Source organism: Rhinolophus sinicus, linkage group LG13 (assembly GCF_036562045.2).
Source record: "Rhinolophus sinicus isolate RSC01 linkage group LG13, ASM3656204v1, whole genome shotgun sequence".
Lineage (NCBI taxonomy): Eukaryota > Metazoa > Chordata > Mammalia > Chiroptera > Rhinolophidae > Rhinolophus > Rhinolophus sinicus.
The window spans coordinates 2,482,439-2,506,592 of NC_133762.1; the positions used below are offsets into that span (position 1 = coordinate 2,482,439).

The 24,154-nt window shown below is 54.0% G+C and overlaps 1 protein-coding gene across 1 annotated transcript in view; it reads left to right on the plus strand.

The window, feature by feature from the left end:
* OTUD7A (OTU deubiquitinase 7A) overlaps positions 1-16,209 on the plus strand; it is a 211,626-nt gene extending 195,417 nt beyond the window's left edge. Inside the window, 6 exon segments of the mRNA XM_074318359.1 lie at positions 2,978-3,105; positions 3,804-3,953; positions 12,136-12,250; positions 12,360-12,444; positions 14,671-15,472; positions 15,475-16,209. Coding sequence (XP_074174460.1) covers positions 2,978-3,105; positions 3,804-3,953; positions 12,136-12,250; positions 12,360-12,444; positions 14,671-15,472; positions 15,475-16,076 — 1,882 coding nt within the window. The 3' untranslated portion in view covers positions 16,077-16,209.
* The last annotated feature ends 7,945 nt before the right edge of the window (positions 16,210-24,154 follow it).

The window sequence follows — 24,154 nt, forward strand, 5'->3', positions numbered from 1 at the left end:
TGTCTTGTTCAACCTTCCACTTGCTGTGAGTGATTGAGTGACAGGGACAAGCAATGATCAAGCACTTGACCTCATGCACACAGCAGCTTCCTCTCGGCAGAGGCTGGTCACCTGGGAGGTTTCAAAATGCAGAGCATTGAGTTGATATTTGGCATATGTGTTATATTAAAACACTCCTCCACTCCCCTGCCCTTCCTGAAAAACTTATCTCTAAAGCCATAAGGGTGGCAAAGCAAGGTGGGCATCTGCTGTGGGAAGGTGGGGGCTTGGCAGACACAGAGGACCATAGGCAGGGCGTCAGAGAAGGAGACAACTCAGGAGAGGGGTAGACGTAGAGGCAGGGGATTGCTTGCATCTCAGGAGACTGAAGAAGTAAGGAAATAGTTTAAAATGAATACAAACCAGGTGTCCCACTGTCAGAGAAGGGAGTTCCAAGTAGGATGAACTTTGGGGTATTAGAATGGAATTTCAGGTATCTGTGGACTCCAAGTTTCAGATAGATAGCTAGATGACAAATGAAAATATCTATGTATGTGTGTGAGTATGTACACACACATCCCCTAGCTCTACTTACTGAATGAATCTAGGAGGAATACCATCCTGATAGTAATAATAATATTTTGTCTTCTAAACACTGTTATTCACTATTTTTAAAAAAACTGGGCTCCTTGGAGAAATGGCTGAATCCAGGGCTGAGGCAGAAAGGGTACAAGATGAACCTGGACCATCTTCTTGTGCTGGAAAGCAAAAACGGTGCTCTAAAGAATGATGGGGGCTGTCACAGGACACGGACCCAGCTTGAATGAGCCACACTGGCCAAACTGGGGAATATGTGAGCATCAAAATAATCACACTAATGGAATAACCCACTGTCTAAAGTAAAAACCAGGAGTCCATAGTGATATCGATAAATGTGTCAGGTTTGGTGAGGAGTGGAACATGCATGTAGGTGCAGAGTTCTTCCCCACAAAATGCTTATTTGTCATGGAGGGGCAATAAGTAACTCTGTGGGATGAAGCCTGGCTTTGGCGGAGCGATCCATGTCCATGTCACCTACAGGCCCAGGCCTCCTAACAGGACACCTCAAGAAGGGCACAGCATAACCTGAGCAAAAGGGTCAAGGTCATGAAAGTCAAGGATACCCTGAGTAATGTTCCAGACCGAAGGAGTCTAAAGAGACACCCCAACTATATGCAGCGTGCTGCCTGAGCTGTGCAACCTAGAAATAAAGGCCATTCAAGGTCAGAGGCAACAAGCATTTTTTTGAGATCAGTAAGAACAGCTATTGGGACACACGGATTCACGCCGCAGCCCAAATGGTGTTTCGATTTGGTGACCAGGGCAATCGGTATTTATGAGAAGGGGAAGGGGACAATTACATCACAGAAGGAAGGCATTTCTATTGGTGCAGATAAGCGAACATGGTGATGCTAACCCTAGACAATGTTTTTAATTTTCAGCCCACGAGCCATCAGTCCAGTAGTCATAATATCTGCCCTCTTGCTGTCTTTGCAAACAGGTCTTTGAGACACAGTCTTGCTTTAGGCCCAGTGCAGAGGTTATTTTGCCCTGTTTTAGCATTCCAAAGGTTTGAGGCATCAGACATTCAAGACAGTTCCTCTGGGATGGCAGCTCTGACTCCATTTATAAGTGGTTTCGTTGATATTACTTTTTTACAGCTGGAACCTGTGTTTGAATGGTACTATTGGGACAATTGGTAGACGGTGACGGGGGTCCGTCATGGTAGTTAGATGCATTAGTGTGTTAGTACTAGAACATGTTCCTGATTTTGATGGCTGCGTTGGGGGTATATAGGAAAAAGTCCCATTCATAGGACACACTCACTAAACTCTACCAGGGTGATAGGATTTCAGGTTGGAGATTTACTTTCCAATGGTTCAGGAAAAAAAACGTTATTTATACTATATGTGCAACTTCGTGAGCTTTCGGTGGCTGCCAATTTTTTTTTAAGTATTAAAATAAGGTATATCGAGTCACCAAAAAAGTAAATAAAGAAACACGACAAAAATAAATAGGTACAATAACAACAGAAAAACTCCCCGGGTGATTGAGATGCCTTCCCAAGGATTCAAGGCCTTGGTTAAACCCTTGGCTGTGGGCTGTGTGTGCGGAGCTGTGTCCCCACGTCACCCCACATGGCTGCCTCTGGCCCAGCTGCCCCAGCCCTCACAGACCTCCCCCAGTTAATTCTGGGTCCCCCCAATCTGAGTGCCCAGGAACAAGCCCACATGCCACCTTGGCAGGCCCCCTCACCATGTCGGCACTGGCTCTTGCCTCTCGATGTTTCCATCCCTGTGGAGTAGCTGGTGGCTGAGGGCCATCAGGCTGCCACCCTCTGCCCAAATGTCTCAGAGTCCAGAGTGAAAGCATTTCTTGCATCCCACTCTCTGCCGGGGCTGGGGAGGGTCCCAGGAGCCTGGCTTGGCCATGCAGTCACTCCCTCCCCTCCTGCACTGAGGATTGAAATCCTGGCAGCCTCACCACCCCCTCCTGTCAGGGTATTTCCTAGAAAGCCCCTCGGATCTTGGTAGCAATGGGCCCCACCAGCCCTTCACACGTGCCCGGGCACACCTGCGCCCTAGTGGGCAAGGCTTCAGCCCAAGCATTGGAACCAGACGGAGGCCTTCCTCCCTCCCACTCCTGCTGTGTCCTTGTCAATCACTCCCAGAGAACCACCCCCCATGTTGCCACATACTTTGAATGGGCTGCCTCGGCCACCAGGAAGACCTTAACTTAAAGGTGGCTGGCAGCCATCACAGGCAGGTTCTCTCCCACGCGTGTCCTGAGACCACCCAACCCTGGGTGGAGATGGGGGCTGGGACTGTGTTTGCAGTCATTGGAGGGCATGGCAGTGAGGTGGCCTCAGATGGCCGTGACATCCAGGCTCCATGGAGGTGAGCTTGGAGGGGAGGCATTCTATCTGCAGCCCAGTGACAGGCTGCCATTTGTCTCCTAGCATGGACAATGCTGAGGACCCCGTGTACGAGAGCCTGGAAGAGTTCCACGTTTTCGTCCTGGCCCATATACTGAGGAGGCCAATCGTTGTCGTAGCAGATACGATGCTGCGGGACTCAGGGGGAGAAGGTAAGTGTACCCGTAATCACACAGATGTGTTTCACTCGTGACCCAGAAAGCTCACATCGCAGCTAAGGAAGGGACAGCCGCATAAGAGCAGCGCCCCGTGGCCACGGAGCCTCCCTCTGCGTGGACACAGGTCATCTTATTTCTCCTCGTTTCTCCTCACTTCACTTGCGTCTTTCTCCTACCTGGCAGCAGGAGGTTTGCTCTCAGCCATTTCTTCACCTTGCGTGTTGCTGGCAGGCGGCCTTGGGAAATCTGGCCAAGTGAGGGCAGGGACTGAACCCCGGGGCCCTTCAGCCCCCACCCTGGAGCCCAGAGCAGCAGAGAGCCGACACCCCTGAGCAGTGCCTATCTTGGCCCAGGGCCACTCGGCCACTCCAGTCCCCTCCCAGCCCTCTGCAAACTACACCCGTGGTAGAAGCAGACGGAAAGCATGACGTCGCTGGGCAAGCTTGGGGTGGAAGCAGGACCGGGGAGAACGCAGAAAGGACAGGAGAGCTGCCTGTCACCTGGCCTCCCAGAGCCGCTTTGCATGTGCCTCTCCCTCAGCCCTCACACAACCTCCGGGGTGGACAGCGGCCTCCCCACTTCAGCCCTCGGCTCGGCTTTGGGGGCACTGGGGCCCACCTGGTCCCGGATGGTGAGGGTGCCGTCTGTGTCCCCTCCGCTCCACACGCCCTCACCTTCATTTGTGTCCACAGCATTCGCCCCGATCCCGTTCGGAGGGATTTACCTGCCCTTGGAGGTGCCTCCCAACAGGTGCCACTGCTCACCTCTGGTTCTCGCCTATGATCAAGCGCATTTCTCTGCCCTCGTGTCCATGGAGCAGAGAGACCAGCAAAGGGAGCAAGGTAAGCCCTCCGCAGAGTGGGCACAGCGGGGCATAGGGGGCCAGGTGGCACCTCCTTGCAAGCATGCCCAAGGTGATAAAACTACCGCATATGTGCATCAATGTCATCATTGAAAATAACATAGCAAAGATAGCTTTTAAAATATGAAGCAAATTAAAAATTCCACCAGCCTTGGGTAGCCTCTAGTGTTGTTCCCTTCCACGTGCACGCATATTTTGTGTGCATGCAATTAATCTTAGATGTACATTCTGAAAAGCAAAGCTGCTCTAGGGCAGGGGTCGGCAAACTACAGCCCACCACTTGTTTGTGTAAATAAAGTTTTATCGGAACACAGCAACACTCATTCACTGACAATTGTCCGTGGCTACTGCTTTTGCAATGTAACAGTGGAGTGGAGAAGTAGCCACAGAGACGGGGAGGCCGGCAAAGACCAAAATATTTACTCACTAGAACTTTATGGAAAAAGCTTGCCAATGTCTTCTCTTGAAGCATTTGAATCCAAAGATTGGTATTTCCATTCAAATCCTTACAAGTCAGTTTCCTGCCCATAGCCCTGTGAATGCCACAGATGGGCTGTCCCCACAGGCTGCGCACTGCACAAGTCCAGCCACCAGCCGGAGACTCACGGGGCCTGTCTTCAGTCAGTGCATTTCGTGTCTGCTGCGGAAATGGCGGGATTCTGGTTGCAACCGTCGCTGTTTTCTCGTGTTAACCGCTGATAGGTGCCGTGACTAGCTGAGCAAGGAGGGGGAAACTTCCTTTGTCACTTGTTTCTGGTTTAGCTAGAATCCCCCAGGAGACGAAAGGACAGACGGGACTGATTGGTTTTGGGGCCCTGGCCATTGGTGTGTTCTGGAAATCCGTGGTGACTTGTCACATGGCGATGTGGTCCCAGAGGAAGAGAGCAGGGCTGCAGCCAGCTGTAAAGGGACTGTCGCATCATTTATCTGTGTTATTTACAGGCTTCTCACTTTGACTGAAGAAGAAAAGTATTTAGTCATTCAGGCCTGGGAGGCATTTTGCCTTTTTTGTTGTCTCTCAGCTTCTGGCTGTGGGTTTTAGCTCTTCTCCGTTCTTACCGGGGCTCCTGGGAGAAGAGAAGGCCCTTCCTCAGGACCTGGGATCCAGGCCAGGGCTGGGCCTCTCTGCCCAGTCTCCCAGAGACTCTGTGTGGTCAGCGAGAGATACCAGTCCCGGGCTGGCGTCTCTGGTGCAGATGCCCGGCCCCCTCCTCACAGAAGGCGCTGAGCTCTCCTTCAGGCTTCTCGATGTTCTCAGCGTGAATACAAAGGTGCCTTTTGATAAAAGGACAGGTGTGGAGCGGCTCTCGCTGGGCCCCTCTCAGAAACGGAGGTGTGAGCGGTTTCACCTCTGAACACTTGTCTTTCCCCAAAGTGGGTCCTGGTCCCCGTGTGCCATTGTGTGCAGCCCCCACCTGCTGTCGTACCCTCGGAGCGGTGTGGGTCCCAGTGTCCACGCCCTTGTGTGACCAGAACTGCACTTTGACATGTCCAGTCCTTATGGCCCACTTTAGGACGGGCTACAGTGCCACCTTCCACACAAGCAGAAGCAAAGTACCTGTAAGTGGCTCCCACAGCTGGGGGACTTCTGTGCACATGTCACGATCTCACACATTTGAGTACGACACAAATGCTCTGCAGACTTGACAGCTTGAAGGATTGCTGCCAGCACGTCCCCTGTGCCGCCTCGCCACGCTGGTGGGTGCTGGTTGGTGCAGTCCTGCCCCCCGTACCTCACACTAACCTGAAGTCCAGTGGTCCTGTCGTGTTCATTGCAGGGGCCGGGGGGGAACCACCTTGTGAGGGAGACAAGCAACCCCACCAAGCCACATCCGGTACCAGGCAGGGTGTGTCCCGAGCAGGCATGAGCTCCATTCAGGGGGTAGCGATGATTCCAGTTCAGAAGGACAGACAAACAGATGTGTGACAGAATCGGGTTAGAACCAGTTGGACGCTGCAGTGATGTCTGGAGGCTGGTGCCAGGGGCCAGAACGGGCCTGAGCAAAGGTGCGGGGCTGCCAGCGGGTGTTGCCGGCATGGCTGAGCAAGCATATGCAGTAGGAGCGTGACAGGGCATGGAGAGGCCTGGGCACGGCCGCTTCCTGAGTGCCCGAGGGGCACCATGTGACCTGCAGGCCTGTCCCCTCTTCTGTCGGCCGGTGCTGAGCCCTTTCTCCTTCCTCTCCCCTCCCTTCTATTCCCATCCTTCCTTTCTGCCACTCTCCATGTTGGCCACTTTTCATTTGGCATGTTCAAGGAGCTCACCTCTTAATTATGCAATGGCCACCGGGGGACAGCCCCTCCACGCACTGACGTCCTCAGTGTTCTCGCTGGCAACTGCTAGGAAGGGTCCTGCCTGTCCCTAAGCCAGGCCTGTCCCCTGTCCTTAGCTACTGCTCCAAAGATAGACCTACAGTCCTTGAATAGCTCCTTTCCTGGCCACCATTAGTGCTCAGCATGTCCCCAAAAGGACCTACCGTAGGCGGAACAGAGCAGATGCTGTACAGGAAGCTGACCCCAGGGCTCCCCCAGGTGTCTTCCTTCCTTCCAGCCCTACAGCAGAGCCTGCAGAGGCCTTTCTGCAAATACCAGATGCTAGCGTCCAGCTATTGTTAGCTGGTGGTTGGGGGTCCAAGGGAGAAGCTGAGAGGCTGTCAGGAGGCCACCCGAGGAACAGACTCACCCCCTCTTCTCAGCCTTTATGATGCCAAGAGAAATGGAAGCCTCCACAGAAAGCCATGATATAAGCCCCCAAATGAAGATGGTGCCAAATAGCACTGGGCTGCCAGGGGCTCAAATGAGAAAGGGGCTGCCGCTGCTTCTCTAACAGGCAGTCCTGGGGTTGGTGGCCCAGCGCTGGTGCAGCAGCTCTAGATGTTCTCAGAGGCCCAGGCTCCCAGCCTCTCCCCACTGTCCCCTTCTCATCATGTGGTTTCAGCCTTGTGGTCATAGGAACTTCATGGTGATAGGATGGATGCTGTAGCTCCAGGCATCACATCCAGATGCCATCATCCTGAAAGTTTGTCTTTTCATTTGGGAAGAAAACCTTCCCCAAGGACTCATGCTGGCATCTTACTGCCAAAGCTCAGCTCCACACCCACTAGCAGCCTGAGAAGTGAGTGCAGTGGGCGATGGAGGGGGCGGGTGGTTGGTGGGGGTTCAGTAGCCAGCTGCAAACTAGGGTGGGCTGTGATGTTTCCAGGCAGTTCCATCTGAACTGTCCTCTTTCTGTCACCCGTGATGACCAGGACCTCATCTGAGGAAAAGCAAGACTGCAGAAACGTTCTTTACCAACTGGGTGCTCATCTGGAAATACACTACTGTCAGCTGTTGGGCTCTCAATCCCCTAAAAAGCCGGGGTGCCATGAGGCTGTCAGTGCCATGCTCTTTAGACGGAACCTGTTCTCTCTAAGTGCAGAGATACTCAGGCTTGCCTCCCGGCACCACTCACTACTTTTGGGTTTGGGGGCTGCTGCAGGTCCAGGGTGGCCTACGCGCCCTGCGGGCCTGGCAGTGGCCGGTGCCCCCCACCCCAGGAAGGGGAGCGGGAGTGAGGTACTATGGCAGCAGACCTGGCACTGGTGGGCGACTTGATGTCACGTTCTGGTGTCTCCCACATGTAAGTGCCACCTGGTAAAATGTCAGGGTCAGCGCCTTTCTGTCCTAGAGCTCTGGGACTATGTGAGGACCCTCCAGACAGGGCGTGGCTCTGGACTAGACCCTTCTGAGCTGAGAGCTCGGCTTGCCACTCCTTCCTTAAAGAAAGTGTCTGTAGCTCTGTGCCTTCAGGTTGCGTTGGACTCTGCCCCAGGAGAGCTGCCTGGGTCTTTGCTGGAACAGGAACCTTTTTAGGGATGCTGAGGTCACCACCCCTGGTCGCCTCCTTGCCTAGCGGGACAGCAGCTGAGGGAGAGGAAAGGTATCAGGAAAGCAGAAGCCTGGCCTTTCCAGCCACGCCTGTCTCTCCGTTCCTAGGGCTCCCTGGCGCCAGCTGGAGCCCCTTCAGCTCAGGTAACCAAACCCAGCTCCACGGAGCTTAGACAGGGAGGGCGTGGTTCTCTCGCACACGCAGCCGTCTGGAAGCACGCAGGCCCCCCGGGGCAAGGTGGGCTCTTCCAGAATGCTGGACATGACCTGGCCCTCTGTCCCACCCTGCAGGCTCCTCACCTTCCATGCAGGGCAAGCTCTGCCACCATCCCAGGGGTCAAGCAGATCCTGTATGTCCCCAAGCTCCCATGTCTGAGAGCGTGGCTGGATCTGGGGCAGGACATGTTCACAAAGATGACAGAGCATCTTGTTCTCGGAGAAAGTAAAACATTGTCACAAGCCACCAGGGCGCCGAGTTCCTTCGCTGCACCTCCCAGAGTCCCAAAGCGCAGCCCCTGAGGAGGGGGTCTCGCTGAGGGGTACAAGGGAGAAGAGCTGGTGTGGGGACATCAGACTTTTAACTCCGACCCCTGCAGCACAGGGCCTGGGACAAGACGAGGGCTGTGGTCTTTCACATTATAGGTTCTTTTTTTTTTTTTTTTTTAATTTATTGAGGTGACAATTGTTAGTAAAATTACATAGATTTCACTGATATGTGGTATATAAACCAAAAGCAACATTATAGGTTCTTGACCCGCATTCCTCCCAAAGGGCCACCAGGCGGCCAGGAGCTGTGGGTAGGGCTACGCGGCTGTGGTGCTCTGTCCTCGGCTTGTGCGTTTGTTCCCCGAACATCTGCCATTGGTCCGTGGGCCACCCTGAGGACCATCAGTCCGCAGCCTGAAGCTCGGTTCCACGGGGGTGCCAGCTGCAGCCACCTGCGTGGGGAGAACTGGCTGAGGGTCTTTCACTAGTAATGCTAGGGCCTGGAGAAACAAGAAAGTAGAGTGTGCCTCAGGCAGCCCCCCAGAAGCTCCCCCCAGATACCTGACTCCCCTGCCCCACGTCTCCCCAAGACATCCATGCCTCAGGAAGAGCGCCTCCCAGGAGCATACGAGCTACCGACTCCCCACTCCTGAATCGTCCCTAGCTCCCATCTCTGGTTAATAACATATAAGTTTCAAGTGTACAACTCTATGACCCATCCTGTGTATATTGCATCTTGTGGTCACCACTCAATCTAATCTCCTTCCGTCCCCGCCCCATGTCTGTGACCCTTTCCCCTCCTCACTCTCCCCCTCCTGCCCCTTCCCCTCTGGTCACCACCATTCTGTTGTCTGTGTCTATGAGTTTGTTTGTTCATTTATTGCTTCTGTTTTATGTCCCACATATGAGTGAATCACATGGCTTTCGTCCTTCTCCATCTGACTTATTTCACTTAGCACGATACTCTCAAGGTCCATCCATGTCGCAAGTGGTAAGATTTCATCCTTTCTTCCAGCCGAGTAGTATTCCATTGTGTATATGTACCAATTTAACCTTTGTTCTCTTGTATAGATAGGAGATAAAGATCTGTAAAAGACGTGTTCTCAGAATTCTTGCCAATGTTTTTGTGAGCAGCAGCCTGCGAGGGCATGGGAAATGCCCCTAACCTGCAGTCCCCAGGGGTTTTTCTGTCACTAGGCCACACTCTCCTTTTACCAATCTGTTAACAATTTTAGCTGAATTCTTCTTACTGAGGCTGGCTGAGTCTGCCCCATTGAGCTCACGTCTGTCTGTCCTTGGAGATACATGTCCTTCCTTAGATTTGGGGCTAGCTGGTTTCCTGTGACTTTAGCTGTCTGATGGGTGAAAGGAAAATCATGAACGTGTGGTTTGGATTGTTGTTGTAATGCTCTCCCAGCATTTCACATCTCAAACAGAAACCTAAAGCCTCCGTTTCTTTTTGGAAAATAAATACTCAAAATATATCCAGGCTAGTTTGAGATGGAGCCTACACATTTCCAGGTTCAAAGAGAGGAGAGAGCCTTTTCAAAGAAAAAGAAAAAGGTTGCAGGGTTATTTTGAAAGTCATTTGCTGTTCTTGACATTTGCCACCAGAGGGCAAGCTGTCCCATCACTCCACTTCCTGCTGTGAGGGTGGGAATTCCCAGGAGCCCTGCAGTTGGGAGGTGAGGCCAAGTGGGGGTGCAGCTGATCTCCAGATGGGGAGTTGGGAGCGCACTCCTGCCACCTTGTAGCCCCACTGTCTTCAGCAGGCACCACGATCGGGAGAGGTGTGGGGGAGAAGGCCCCAAGCCTAACCACAGTGCTTCTGCTCACATCCCACGTGTACGACTAGGCACCTGCTCCCTCCTAAGTGTGACTATGGCCAGGCAGAAGCCTCCTGCTGACACCTCTCCCCTGGGAAGGGGGTGGACAGATCCACATTGCCCAAGGTGCAGCCACAGAAACTGCCTCAGATTGTTCTAGAACAACAGTTTCCAGATTTGCCTGTTTTTAAGATCCATGTTTATTTAAAATAGAGTCCTTGGGTACTTTTCCTGGACACTGGTTTGGCCATCTGATGGGGGGGCTGGAATCAGCGCCCTTACCAAGCACTGTGGGAGCTGAGCTGTCCTCGCAAGTGCTTGAGGAGGGGGCCTCTATCCCCGCTCCTCCCGTTCTCTCCCTGTTGGCATGGTGACTCGTGGAACCCTGGTGCAGGCTCCTGGGCATGGCCCAAGGGAGGCCAGTCCTGAGGCAGCCCTGCAGCCCTCCCTGGGTGTAACTACCCTTCAGCTCAGCCCTGGGAAGGCCTACCTGTGTGACACAGCCACTCCAAGGCAGACCGGGCCACCCCTGACTTCCCAGCCAGAGCGCAGTTGCCCAGTCCCAGCCAGATTAAAAATGGAAAACCCGGAGTAAAACTGTGTTTCCCTTTCATGGGCAACACAGGGGTAGGATTATTTGGGCTCACATTTTCTCCTTAGCAACCCCAGAGGGCAGCACTGAGTCAACTTTTCCATGTTCTCAGGAGAAAATAAACTGGTAATGGTATTCAGTCTTAGATTTTGTTCGTTTGCCTTTTTGTTCTTGCCATAGCACCCTTGCCATGAATCATGCGGAAGAGACACCCGGCTCATGGCTCGCACCCGGTGGCGGGGGGTGGGATAAGGAGTAGGAGGCCCAGGGCAGGAGTGGTGCTTGGGGACTCTGTGACCCCCAGGTCTTGGGGCCAAAGGAAAGCAGCCAATGGGAAGCACCCTGTGCCTGGGTCAGGGCAGGGCAATATCTGGCCCCATCCCTCCACCTCCTCCACCACCACCTCCACCACTACCTCCACCACCACCATCGCCACCTCCACCGCCTCCACCGCCACCACCACTACCTCCACCACCACCATCGCCACCTCCACCGCCTCCACCGCCACCACCACTACCTCCACCGCCACCACTGCCACCACCACCACCACCTCCATCACCACCGCCTCCACCACCACCTCTACCTCTGCCACGACCACCACCTCCACCACCGCCTCCACCACCGCCTCTACCACCACCACCAGCACCACCACCGCCACCAGTGTTCCACTAGGAGGGGCGGTGATGAAGCAGGCCCTCTCCACAGTCTCTCTCTACTGCAGTCTCCACCTCCATGTCACCTCAAAAGGCTCCCCAGCCCGCCCACAGCCCGCTGTCTACCCTGCAGGGAGCTCTCACTGCCTGACATGATGAAGTGTTTGTTACCTGCTCAGCCCGTCCCCAGCACAAAATGGGAGCTCCCTGTGGGCAGGGGCCCCTGGGTCCATGGGGTCCCCCTGAGTTCCCTATGGGCAGCCCCCCACCATGGGTCCCCTGTACTAATGCCGACTTGAGTGAAATCACAAATGAGATGAGCAGACAGCCCTCTCGCCTGATTCGCACATTGGGAACGTCTCTGGGAAGCCCAGGCCCTCTTGACCTTCCAGGTGAACTTGCACAGTGTGCTGAGTCCACCTGGGTCCTTCCTCAGAAGTACCGAAGCTGTACTAGCCTTTTTGTGTTTGCTGACAGACCCATTAAATCGTCCGCGGATTCCAGGTGACTTCTCCAAGTACACTTCAAAGCCCACAGCAAAAGATACAATCTTTAAACTGTCAGCAGTGGTTCTGCAACCTGTGGTCTTAACGCTCCTGCTGGCACTGGCGGTCCAGTAGACATCGCCAGTCGCTTTACGTAATCACGGAGACACCTGGTCTTGGAATTCCCTTCCCTGTTTTCCGGGGGGCGCTGCCCTTGGGCCACCTGGCACCACGTCTCTCTCTTTCATTCCAGCCGTGATCCCACTGACGGATTCCGAGCACAAGCTGCTGCCCCTGCACTTTGCGGTGGACCCCGGCAAGGACTGGTTGTGGGGGAAAGACGACAACGACAACGCCCGGCTAGCCCAGTAAGCCCCGCCCTGCAGCCCCGCCCCAGCGCCCCCGCTTCTCCCGCGACAGCTGGCGAGCCTGCTGGCGGGCCGGCGCGCGCTTCACTCGGTATTCTTCTCTCGCCAGCCTGATCCTGTCGCTGGAAGCCAAGCTGAACCTCCTGCACAGCTACATGAATGTGACGTGGATCCGTATCCCCTCCGAGACCCGGGTGAGCCTGGCGTGCCCCGGGACCGACCCGGTGGCTGGGCGGTGGCTGCTGGCGCCAGGCAGCCGCGTGCCTCTCCTAATTGCTGGGCCCCGGGGCAGAGCTCGCCTGCCCCCCCACCCAGCAACCACCGCGCCCGGGGCCCCACCCTCGGGTCCCAGCCGAGCACGTGGTCCCTGCCCCGCTGGCTCTGCCTGGAAGCAGCCCGGGTTTGCGGGGTGCGTGTGTGCACGCGGGTGCGTGCGTGTCTGTATGTGGGCACGCATCCTGCTGGGGATTTTTGTCCTGTTTTCTCCTGGAGAGAAATCAACACGCCCACTCAGAAAACAAACGGTGGGCAAGTCACAACACAAAACTATCTCTGCCGAGGTTGGAACACGATGTGCTGGGCGCAGCGGAATTAATTTTGAACTGTATGCGGGGGCCTGGGACAACCAGGCACCCCAGCGCGCCAGCCCTCAGCCCCAGCTCCTCTGTCCTCTGTCCCCTGGCCCAGGCTGCGAGGAAAAGGCCTCTCCCCCAGGCAGGGTCTGTGCTTCCAGGTACTAAGGCGGATTCACTTTAAGTATCTGACTGACGTTTTTGTCAGCTTAGTAGTGAATTCACAGGGTAAAGGATTTGTGGGGCGGGAAGAAAAGCTTACAAATCACTGGTCCTCCCCAGACATGGGTTTCCTTAGTCATAAGGTGGGGCTCATGCTACAGGCAGTTCCGGCCCGGACCTGCGCGCACTGCTCAGTGCTTTCAGCCTTCAGCCTTCTCCCTTTCATCCCCCGCAGCAGGAAGCAGGCACTGATACCCCATTGTACTGATGGCAAAAGTGACAGCCTGGCTACCGAGTCCTGCTTCTTAACCTAACCTCCACACTGCTTGTCAGATGCCTGCAGAGTGCCACTGCGTGGCTGTGGGTGTTCTTCCTAGCACCCACGAGGGCTCCAGGCAGCAGCTCTAGATCTTGGGCTGGGACACAGCTCTGTCCTGCAGTGAGTAGGGCCCCCTGCCAGGCTTTGGCTGTCCCCCAACAGAGGCAAGGCCCTTCCAGCCCTCGGGCACGTGAGCCATGGCTCCTGACTCACTGTGCTCCCACCAGCGGTACCCTCCCAGCACCAAGCACACCTCCCTTCCCAGGCAGAACCCGAGCTTGTACACTTGTGTCTGGCAAAGCAGTTTGAGACCTCCAGCTCCTTCCAGACTCAGGGTGGGCAGGGGCAGGAAGGAATTTTGGACTGGGAGGTGGTGAGGGCTGGTTCCATCCCTACCCCGTTTCTGGGTGACCTGGTTGCAGGAGGTTCACCCCTCTCTTGGACCTGCTTGGTGAGGGGGGGGCAAAAATAGAGTGGGGAGCAACAGTCCTTCCAGGCTCCCGCTCTGGAGGCCAGGAAAGCCCTTTCAGGCATGAGCACAAGTCCTGCCAGACCCGGCTGCTGGGGTGAGGTCTGTACCCACTGATGCTCTATCCGAACTCCCTGCTCATCCAGGAAGGAACCTCTGGAAAGCCGCAGTAGGTGCTGCCATCCTCTGTACCCTCTCTTCTCCTTTCTCGGGTTCTCCACAAACCCCAGGCACTGGTCCTGGCCACGTTCCCGTACCTAGTTGCCCTCCTGGCTGGCTGACAGTGGGCCTCATCCAAGGTCTTCGGAGAGGCCTCCTTCCCACTGCCACTCCTTTCCAGGGAATGGTAGCATCTTTCCTGAGAAGCCCACGTCCCATTTCAGAGCCCTTCTCAGTGCTGCGCTCCACACTGCCAGGCTCAGAAAGGCCATCGCTGAATGGGAAGGGTGTTTGTTCCATGACCCAAAGAGTGAGGTTCTAAGGGCAAGGTGTCCTCTGCCTGGAATGAATAGATGAGACACCTTTGTAGGATGGGCGCCGACAGGTGCGGGTAAAGTGTCATCCTCACCTGAAGGCATCTACCTGTACAAAGAAGCGGGCCTAGGAGCCAGTCCCATGCCTGGGCAGGCAGTAGCCTCGCCAGGGTGGGAAGGCCCGAGGCTGGGCATGGTAATCCCCTGGGGCGTGGAGAGGCTCTGGGGCTCCAAGCCAAGTGGGGAGCTGCAGCTTGCCAGAGCTCCCCGGCCCAGGGTTTCAGGCTACCAGCGACCTGAGTTCACCAGCGCCAATCGGGATTAGGACAGTGGGGCCCAAGGGCCCCAACGTACCAGGACAGGGTGAGGTCTTGGCGGATCCCACGTGAGGACAGCTCGTCTCTAACCTCCCTCGTGCCCCACAGGCCCCTCTGGCGCAGCCGGAATCCCCCACGGCCTCCGTGGGGGAGGATGTACAGTCCCTGGCCGACTCCCTGGACTCGGACCGCGACTCTGTGTGCAGCAATTCCAACAGCAATAACGGCAAGAACGGCAAGGAGAAGGAGAAGCAGCGCAAGGACAAGGAGAAGACCCGCGCGGACTCCGTGGCCAACAAGCTGGGCAGCTTCAGCAAGACGCTGGGCATCAAGCTGAAGAAGAACATGGGCGGCCTGGGCGGCCTGGTGCACGGCAAGATGGGCCGCGCCAACTCGGCGCACGGCAAGAACGGCGGCGACGCGCCCGAGCGCGCCAAGGACAAAAAGGTCAAATCGCGCAAGGGCAGCAAGGAGGAGTCGGGCGCGTCGGCGAGCACCTCGCCGTCGGAAAAGACCACGCCGTCGCCCACGGACAAGGCGGCGGGCGCTTCGCCGGCGGAGAAGGGCGGCGGGCCGCGGGGCGACGCCTGGAAGTACAGCACGGACGTGAAGCTCAGCCTCAACATCCTGCGCGCCGCCATGCAGGGCGAACGCAAATTCATCTTCGCCGGCCTGCTGCTCACCAGCCACCGGCACCAGTTCCACGAGGAGATGGTCGGCTACTACCTGAGCAGCGCGCAGGAGCGCTTCAGCGCCGAGCAGGAGCAGCGGCGCCGCGACGCCGCCGCCGCCGCCGCCGCCGCCGCCGCCAAGCGGCCGCCGCGCCGGCCCGAGGCCGACGGCGCTCCGGGCCCCGAGCGCGCCTCGCCGGGCCCGCCGGCCGCGCCGCCCACGCAGCTGGTGCTCAAGTTCGCGAGCGCCCGAGCCCAGGGCCGGCGGCGGGCACGCGGGCGGCGCGGGCGGCGGCGGCGGCGCGGCCTCCCGGGCCCCGGCGGCGGGGCGCGCGGCGCGCGGGCGCCAGCGGACCGGCCCCCGGGCGCAGCCCCCCGGCGCGCCAGAGCGTCATCCACGTGCAGGCGGCGGGCGCGCGGGACGAGGCGTGCGCGCCGGCCGTGGGCGCGCTGCGGCCGTGCGCCACGTACCCGCAGCAGAACCGCTCGCTGTGGTCGCAGAGCTACAGCCCGGCGCGCGCCGCCGCCCTGCGCACCGTCAACACGGTGGAGTCGCTGGCGCGCGCCGTGCCCGGGGCCCTGGCCGGCGCGGCCGAGCCCAAGTCGCAGACCTACACCAACGGCTTCGGCGCCGCGCGCGACGGCCTGGAGTTCGCCGACGCCGACGCGCCGGCCGCGCGCTCGAACGCTGAGTGCGGCCGCGGGGGGCCGGGCCCCGCGCAGCGGCGCTGCCAGCGCGAGAACTGCGCGTTCTACGGGCGCGCGGAGACCGAGCACTTGTGCTCCTACTGCTACCGCGAGGAGCTGCGGCGGCGGCGCGAGGCGCGCGGGGCCCGGCCCTGAGCGAGCGCCCGTGCACGATTGCTCTCCATCCTGTCGGTGTCTTTTCTACGTGCCCTGGTCACCCGGAAGGCCGGCGACCCCCGTGTCAGTGCCGTGTACGTGTTTGGTCAAATGTTCCTACTGGTGCCTGAACCTACACTGACGCCACTCAGGTAGTAGACGGATAGGAAACAAGTCATACTGTCGGCAGTGGGTGTGCTAGCTAGCATCTGCCTCGTACCGTGGAAACTCATAGCCATTGCGAGAGTATTTTTGTTCCGAAATAAAGAGATTTGCTGCCCTTTGTTTTTAGAAGGGAGTGTTTTACATGCTTTTTTTTTTTTTTGCTTTTTTCCCCCTAACTCAGCCACAGACCTCTTGCAGGAAGCGGTCACATGCGTGCGCTAGGTACCATCTAGGGGTGAGAAGCAAAGGCTGCCGGGGACTGCGGGGGCAGCTCCACCTGCTTCGCCTCCCAGGTCCCTGGAGGAGAGGAGGCACGTGGCCGCCAGCTGACGCTCCGGCGGTCACGGTGGCCCTTTAGGAATACCCACGGCTCCAGCTCATAAGCAAAACCAACTCCCACAGCCCCTTTCCCCCACCCCCACCCCCCAGCTCGAGCAACACTCACACTGCCATCCAACCACGGGCGTCCGTAGGATGGGAACCGGACAAGCTACCTCGCAGAGCGCGGTGAGCTGTAGTGATCGCTCCCGGTGCTGGGCAGCTCAGGTGACAGGAGCTTTCTAAAGACATCTTGGGTCCAAAAAGCAAAGTCTGAACCCACTATTTGGAGTTGCCCACATATGAGCAAAGATGCCAGCCTGCTCACGTTTCTCCTTTGAAGACACTTTTCACAGTTGACTGTCGCAGGAGGGCCCTTAGGAAGGGATCATCGGTGCCGGTGCCGGAGGAGAGAGGCAAGGAATTGACCCTTTTGGGTCACTGTGTAAGCCCCCACTAGGCTGCTTTGAAATCCCGCTGCGCCTCTTTCCAAAGGGAAGGGGCCGCGGAAAGCCGGGAAGGAAGCACACCGCACCTCACGTTGCATCTGTCTGGGTTCAGCCAGGTATAGGGGCACCATTCCCATTGGGGTCCCCTCCGTAGGACAGGGACCTCCTTGCCTGTGGCTCCATAACGCAGTGAGGGGGCAGCCCCATCCCCAAGCGGTCCCTTTTTTGGTGCCTCCTACATTTCTTGAGGGAAAAAAAATGTGTCCTTAGCTACCCTGTTTTGTGCAGCAATATGCAACCTCTTCCTTCCAAGATTACCTCTGGAGATCCGGTTCTTGGCTAAGGACACTAAGTTACACCTGCCTCACGAGAGCTCCTTTCCAAGAAATACCGCTAAGGTGGGGAAAATCTTCGCTAGGAAAAGAATACTCTAAAACCGGTGAAAACTTAGGAGCGCCTCTAACAATCCTAAGAAACGCGAAAGCGCCCAGCTTTGCTGTAATAACCTCAGGAAGTGCAGGAAGCAAACCATCTTTCATTGGAGCCAGCTTCTCCTCCAGAAAGGATTCTTTACCCTTACCCCGCCCGACACAAGGAGCAGGAAACACACACACACACACACACACACACACACACCAAAAAAAAAAAAAAAAAACGGGGAGGGAATTTTTTTTTACTTGTTTGAAGAATTATAATAAACTAATTTTGAGTATCTCCTGTAATTTTCTTTTTGTTTTTAATTATTCCACAGCCCGTGGAGTTTTCAGTAACTTACTCATGTTTTACATAAGTGGTTCCTTAAAATTAATCAAAATTATTTATGAAATAGAATCTTTCAGAAATTTTTTGAAAATTTTACTTTTCACACTGAACAATACTTTCCATGTCTGGTAATAAACATCACGTCCCTGATATTCCTGGGGTTTCTTTTGTTACTTAGAGCAACAACAAAAAGTAGTTTTTCTAAAAAAAGCTCTCATCAAGAGGGTTTGTGGCAGCTTTTTGGACTGACTCTTCATGTTACACTTTTGTCATCCAAAGCTGTGAGGTCACAGGTAGTGTTACTTCACATGTAGACACTGCTCTTACTCCTTAGTCTTAGGAGGTTGCCACGGCCAACCTTGAAACGCTCATTCAGAAACCAGACTTATGTGCACAAGTAGTCAAGGAGGCATAGAGTAAATTTTTGCTTGTTTTTTTAATTTTTTTAATGTGAAAACAGCCAACCAGAAATTTCTAAAATGGGCTATGCAAATATTATATCTTTCTCATGCCCTCTGCCAGATTGAAGGGAAAAAAAAGCCAAACTGAGAATAAAAAAAAACTGTCCGTTGTAATAAGAGAGGAAAACTTTCAAAACCAGACAGTGTCATTCACAGGTATTATGAACCAAGGGTGACCTGTCTCCTTGAATTTCCAAGTCACCTCCGCCCCACCCCACCTGACACGTGCCACGAATAAGAGCCAGAGATCCAGCCACTGGCCACCATGTGGGCGCCTCCCCCACGTGGCAGGCCCCTAACTTAGTGTGGTCCTGAGGCTCCAGGGCACCTGTGGGTGCTGCTCTCAGCGGACATACAGCTCAGTCCACCTCGTTTACAAATAGCCGTTTCCTTTTGTGAGAGATGTGTGTCCATCGTCCCTCTAAACAGTGTTAATAAGTGAGGGAGGTTGCTGTTAGATTAGTCACTAATCCAGGGTGGGAACTGGGAGAAATCGCTGTCTATTTCACATGTGGGCCAGGAGGTCCCCCAATGTCCTGTGACCTGGGGGCCCTTTGTGCGGCAAGGACAGGGAAGTGGATTATGGGTATTGGAGAAAAGGAAAGCCAGTCCTAATTCTAGAAAGGCTGCGAGCCTTGCTTTCGCACTCGTCCTGTACACAGGCCAGCCATGCCTGGGAGTGGCCTTTCCGCCTGATCTGGCCAAACTGTCCCTTTCCAGGAAGGTTGGACATCTCCAAGGGACAGCAGGTTTCCAGAAGAATCCCAGATACTTCTAAACCCCAGTGGAGGTTATTTCCATAATTTACTTCACATTTCCCATACATGCGTTACCTGGGTATATGATTTTTTTAGAAATAATATATTGTTCAAGGAAGGTGTTTATAAGTGTATTGTGTCTGTAGATTTTATGCTATGTTACGTTGAAATTTTACAAGCCAAGTTTAAACTGTACTATAGAAATTATTTTTATATTATTTTCAGACTATGCCACAGAGCAATATTTTGTGCCCTTACATTGTCACAAGTTGTCCCCTTGGAAAGGTAACTTTGGGTGGGAAGGGGCCCCACTGTGGGCACTTAGAGTTTAAATGCTTTTCGCTATTTGTTCAAACTCCCTCTGAAAGTGGGAACGTGTAAGTGTCTTCATTTTCCACAGAAAGCTTGATTTGTTGGTTGTTCGTGGATTTGGGTACTGCGCATTTCCTCTTCAATTAATATATTCATGAAGTTACTGTGGACTTTTTCTTCGCAACCCAAGAGGAGTTCTGAAAACTTTGGATCTGTTCCCTTCCAAATTTTATGTTTTCCCAAATAATTTAACTTATTAATTCTGGAAGCTTATTGTCAGGAATGTGGTGACTCAAGATAAAAAGGCACTCCACACTTCCCGGTACACACCTCTGGGTGTGGAAATTCCGTGGGCAGCGCCCACAGCCACCCTTAGCACCTACGAGCTTATTTTGCAAACCACTTTGCAAAAAGAAAATTAACCTACCAAAACATATTTTGTGTTAGTTAAGAAAAAAAGGGCTGTACTTACTATCAGTGGTGGGAAATTTGTGCGAGGGGAAGAAATGTTTTTGCCAAACACGAGTGTAACGGTGCATTCTCTGCATTCTCTGCGAGTGTTTTGTTTACTAAGAGACCCAGGGTAAGGGCGGAAGAGACCCAGGGTAAGGTCTGCTGTGCATTTCAGGTTTCTTTCTTCATGGTAGGGTTCCTTTTCCTAATCCTGGTATGGACTTTGACAAACTAAGTTCTTCGAGTGCTTTTTCCGTTTCTTTTGTTCAAATTATTTTAATAAATGAAGAAGAAAGCGCATTCCATGGCTGAGCGAGCCCTGCCTTGTCCAAATTCAGCCCCTCTGTCTTCAGCCCACGGGCTGCTGAGGTGGACCTCTGGCTAGTCTGGTTCTGCTGTCCCCTGAGGGCAGGGACTTGGGGACAGGGCCCAGAGGTAGTTGGCACTCCTGGGCCAGGGAGCAGGCCCCCCTTCCAAAAAGCCTTAAAGTGGTGGAGCTCTGGGGACCTCTGAGTACCACCATCCCATTCAGTCCCATCCATCAACTCTTTCTGCTCAAACTGGCCACTTGGGTGTGGCTGTCTAGAACAGCGTGGGACCTTGACTTCATTCTCACTTCAGCCTGGTCCACGCCCCTTCCCCACATCCACGCACACCTGGTTCTGTTGGCACAGAGCGTGTTTCCAACGGTGCTGCCTGTTAACACAGGGCTGGGGCCAGTGTAGTTCATCCCGGCAGGCGTGATGGTGAGGGACCCCCATTCACCCCAGGGCTCCCCCAGGCTGCAGGGAGTGCTTCCAGGGCACAGTGCTTTGGAAGATTCTCATGACTGCTCCAAGCAGTGTGCGAACTGGTCTGTTAGCAGCTTGGCAGGTAGTTCCATCTCCAAAAGCAGCCCTTTCTCCCACTCCACCCCCCAGGGAGAAGAGCGAGGGAGAGGCCCATGGGACCCTCAGCAATAACCGGGTGCACGGTCTGTGAGGCGTACAGATGCCTCGACGGGGCTGACCACACACACACACACGGGCAGCTCCGAGCCATTATCTGCAAACACTGCTAGCAATATTACAGTTTGTACTTATTTTGCAATGTGTTGAAACTTGTTCTTTTACTTTTTTATTCTTGCAAAAAGAAAGAGTCCCACCAACCCCAGTTATGTATATACAAAATGATGCCCATTGCTTAATACTTTTTTATGTCCCCAAGAGAGCAGCTGAAGAATATATATATATATATATATATATATATATATATATATATATATATATATAATATAACCAGTTCTTTAATGTAAGGTGAAGAGTAGCAGTGGTTTTCAGAGTAAATATAGGCTGAATCTGCTCAAGACCAAGGCAACCCGTTAATTTAGTTTGGACACGTTAGCAAAACCAGCTGTTTCAGAACATCTACAGACACTGGGGCATGACTTTAAATGAAGAAACAGCCAAATCCTTACAAAGAGCTCTCTCACCCCAGTCTCTCCTCTGTCAGCCCGCTCTGTCCCAGTGACCTGGGCCTGCCTCAGGGCCTTTGCACATGCCGTTCGTTCTACCTGGAGTGAACCCCCCACCACATGGCTCATTCCCAGAGCCACATGGCTCATTCTTCACTGCCAGCCAGTCTTTACCCCATTGTCACCTTTCAAGGAGGCCTTCCCTGAATTCTTTATTTACAATGACAACACAGCTCCCCTCCCTGCCACCTCCCAGTACATGTTCCTCTTGTGTATCTATCACCATCTGAGTGCTGCCCACATGAATTACTCATTCATTCCTTTTAAGGCCCCCGAGCCCCTATAGAATGTAAGCTCCACGTGGGCAGGAATTTTTGTACGTTGTGCTCACTGCTATATTTCCGGTGCCTACAACAGTGCCTGACACATATTAGGCGCTGGATAAGTATTTGTTGGAAGGAAGGAAATGAAATCAGTAATTTGATAGCTGTTGAGCCCCGACATGTCGTTTTCAGCCTTCACCAAATCCAGATTCTACTACTATCCTTAAATGTGCAGAGTGTTTGCTAATAAAGCAGCCTGGCTCCTCCAGCTGGTGCTACACGTTGGCCACATATAGCAATGGGCACATACCCGTGACTGCAGGCATTCTTCTGGGTCTCTGACCTGTGCCCTCCTCTCAGATGAGACCCAGCTGTTTACAGAGAGCAGCCAGAGCAAAGTGAAGTGGGGACAGTTCCGCAGGGCAGCTATCGTGGTCAAGAAGGTCGGTACACTGTGATGGGATCCTGTCACGCCCCCTTCCTGAGGTCATTGTGGACCGGACTGTTCTAGAGAACCTCCTCCAATTGGTCTTTGGGGGCCTGTGCCCTACACAGCATCTCCAGGGAGACGGGCCTTCCCTCCCAGAACAAACTTGGTGGCAGGCAGGGAAGAGAGTCAATATGACCACTAGAAGAACCCATCCTCGTGTCACCAAAAGCAGGCCTGCAATGGAAGAGGAGCTTGTCACACAGACAAACAGAGGCGGGCGTGGGTGACTGGAAGAGAACCAAGGGCCCCCGGGTCCCTTCGGTCGCTGGTGGCTGTGTGCTGGAGGGACACAGCCTGGCCATCACAGAGCCAAACATGCCTCCTGGGCCCTCCAACACAAGCAGGTGACCTCACCCACCAGCGGGAAGAATGGGTCCCCCGCTGAGCGTCCTCCCCTTGGGGGGTGGGTTTCACAACTACCTAACCTTGCTGTTTACTTCTAGGTCCTTTGGCCAACGTGTTTTTCTCTAAGACTTGTTGGCAAAATACTGTTACAAGCTTCCTATAGGACCTTTGTCCTACTGTGGCCTGGTTACAAGGCTATGTCCTTCTCTTTAATCCCCTCCTGTGGCTTTTGCTGTCATTTCTCTGGGTGCCATATTTTCGAGTCCATCATGGACGGGGTGGATGTAAGGTCTCCCTCAAAACATTCCCTCTGCAGCTGCTCCGCAGACAGTGAGTGGGCCCACACATGTGTGTCCCTTTGCTTGAATTGCCAAATAAACAGTGTCCCTTTCACTGCTGCCCTAACAGGCCGGGGCACACTCCTGCCAGTACTCAGAGAAAGAGAGAGAGACAGAGAGAGAGAGAGAGAGCAAGCTTTCCCAGGGCCTGTCCAACCTTTCTCCATGGCAGGTGTCTTTGCATCCTTTTTCCTGCCTGCCCACGGAATGGGATCCAAACACACAACTCAGCAGGTAGCAGTGGGACTGCTGGTCTCCACGAGCTTATGACCAAAACAAGTCACGTCACCAGGATCGTGGTTGGGAAATCAGTCACGGCCCGGAGCCCCAGTCCAGGAGGCACATTCCACCTCCAACAGAGCCAGCCACCACCATCCAGCATGGAGGGAAGGTGGGCCCTCGGTCACACCAGCCCAGGGTGAGGGGCTGTGAGAGGCACAGGGGCTCACCAGGCTGGGCACCGCTTCCCTGCTGGTCGCCATCTTTGATGCCCGGGGCTCCTTTTAACTTCTGGTTGTTGTAGTTGCTTTGCTCCTTTAAACATGCATTCAGCCTAGGAGAGTCAGTAAGTGTCATTCCTCCATTTCTTTCTTTTTCTTTCATTGGTTCATTTGACTGATTTGGGGGTGAAATACATTGCTTCGTTTCCTGACTGACTTGATTACTGTGGATGTTGGAAAACGTCGAGGCAAAAAACGGGTCATCGATCCTGTTCCTTTGACCCAGTCGTCCAGAGCCCTTCCTACCTGCGACTGTTCGTTCCAATTCAGTGCAAACATTCTTTGCCATCTGGTCCACCCTCGGAACCATTGTCAGAGCTGTCTTTGGTGGTTGGGTCGTTACTTTGTAAAGTATTAAAGCACTAAACCAATTTTTGCAATATGTAGGACATTTTGCTTTCATTTTGGAAAACTTCCAGTAATGACTACTAAACTTTTTATAGAAGAACTGTATTTCATTTCTTTCTTTTATGAAAGATGATTTCAAGTAAAAATAGCTCTATAATCCGTGTGACACAGCTTCTCCATCACTTGACACAGAGAGAAGCTGTGATGCCTCCTCAATAAAATTAACATGTTTGTAAAGCATTGGTTGGCCCAGTTATTTGCCCGTGCCTGTATTCCTGGGAAAATGCCATCTGAGCAAAGCTTTGTGGCCCAGAAGAAGAGGTTTCTAGCAGGCATCCACCCACAGCAGTTAAAAAAAAAAAAGAAAAGTGTTCTTCCAGTGAGATGAGATGTAAACCCAGTTATTCCAGTTTCATCATGTGGGAGAAAGTTTCTCTCCTTTTTAAAACGGTCATGACGCTTTCTAGCTGAATAAAAACAAGAAGGTTTTTCTTAATATGTATTCGTCAGAGGGTACAACGTACGCAAGAGGACGACAGCCAGGAGCCCAGAGGACATAAGTATTTTATCGTGACTTCATTCGTGCATGTTTTTGTGGAGAGG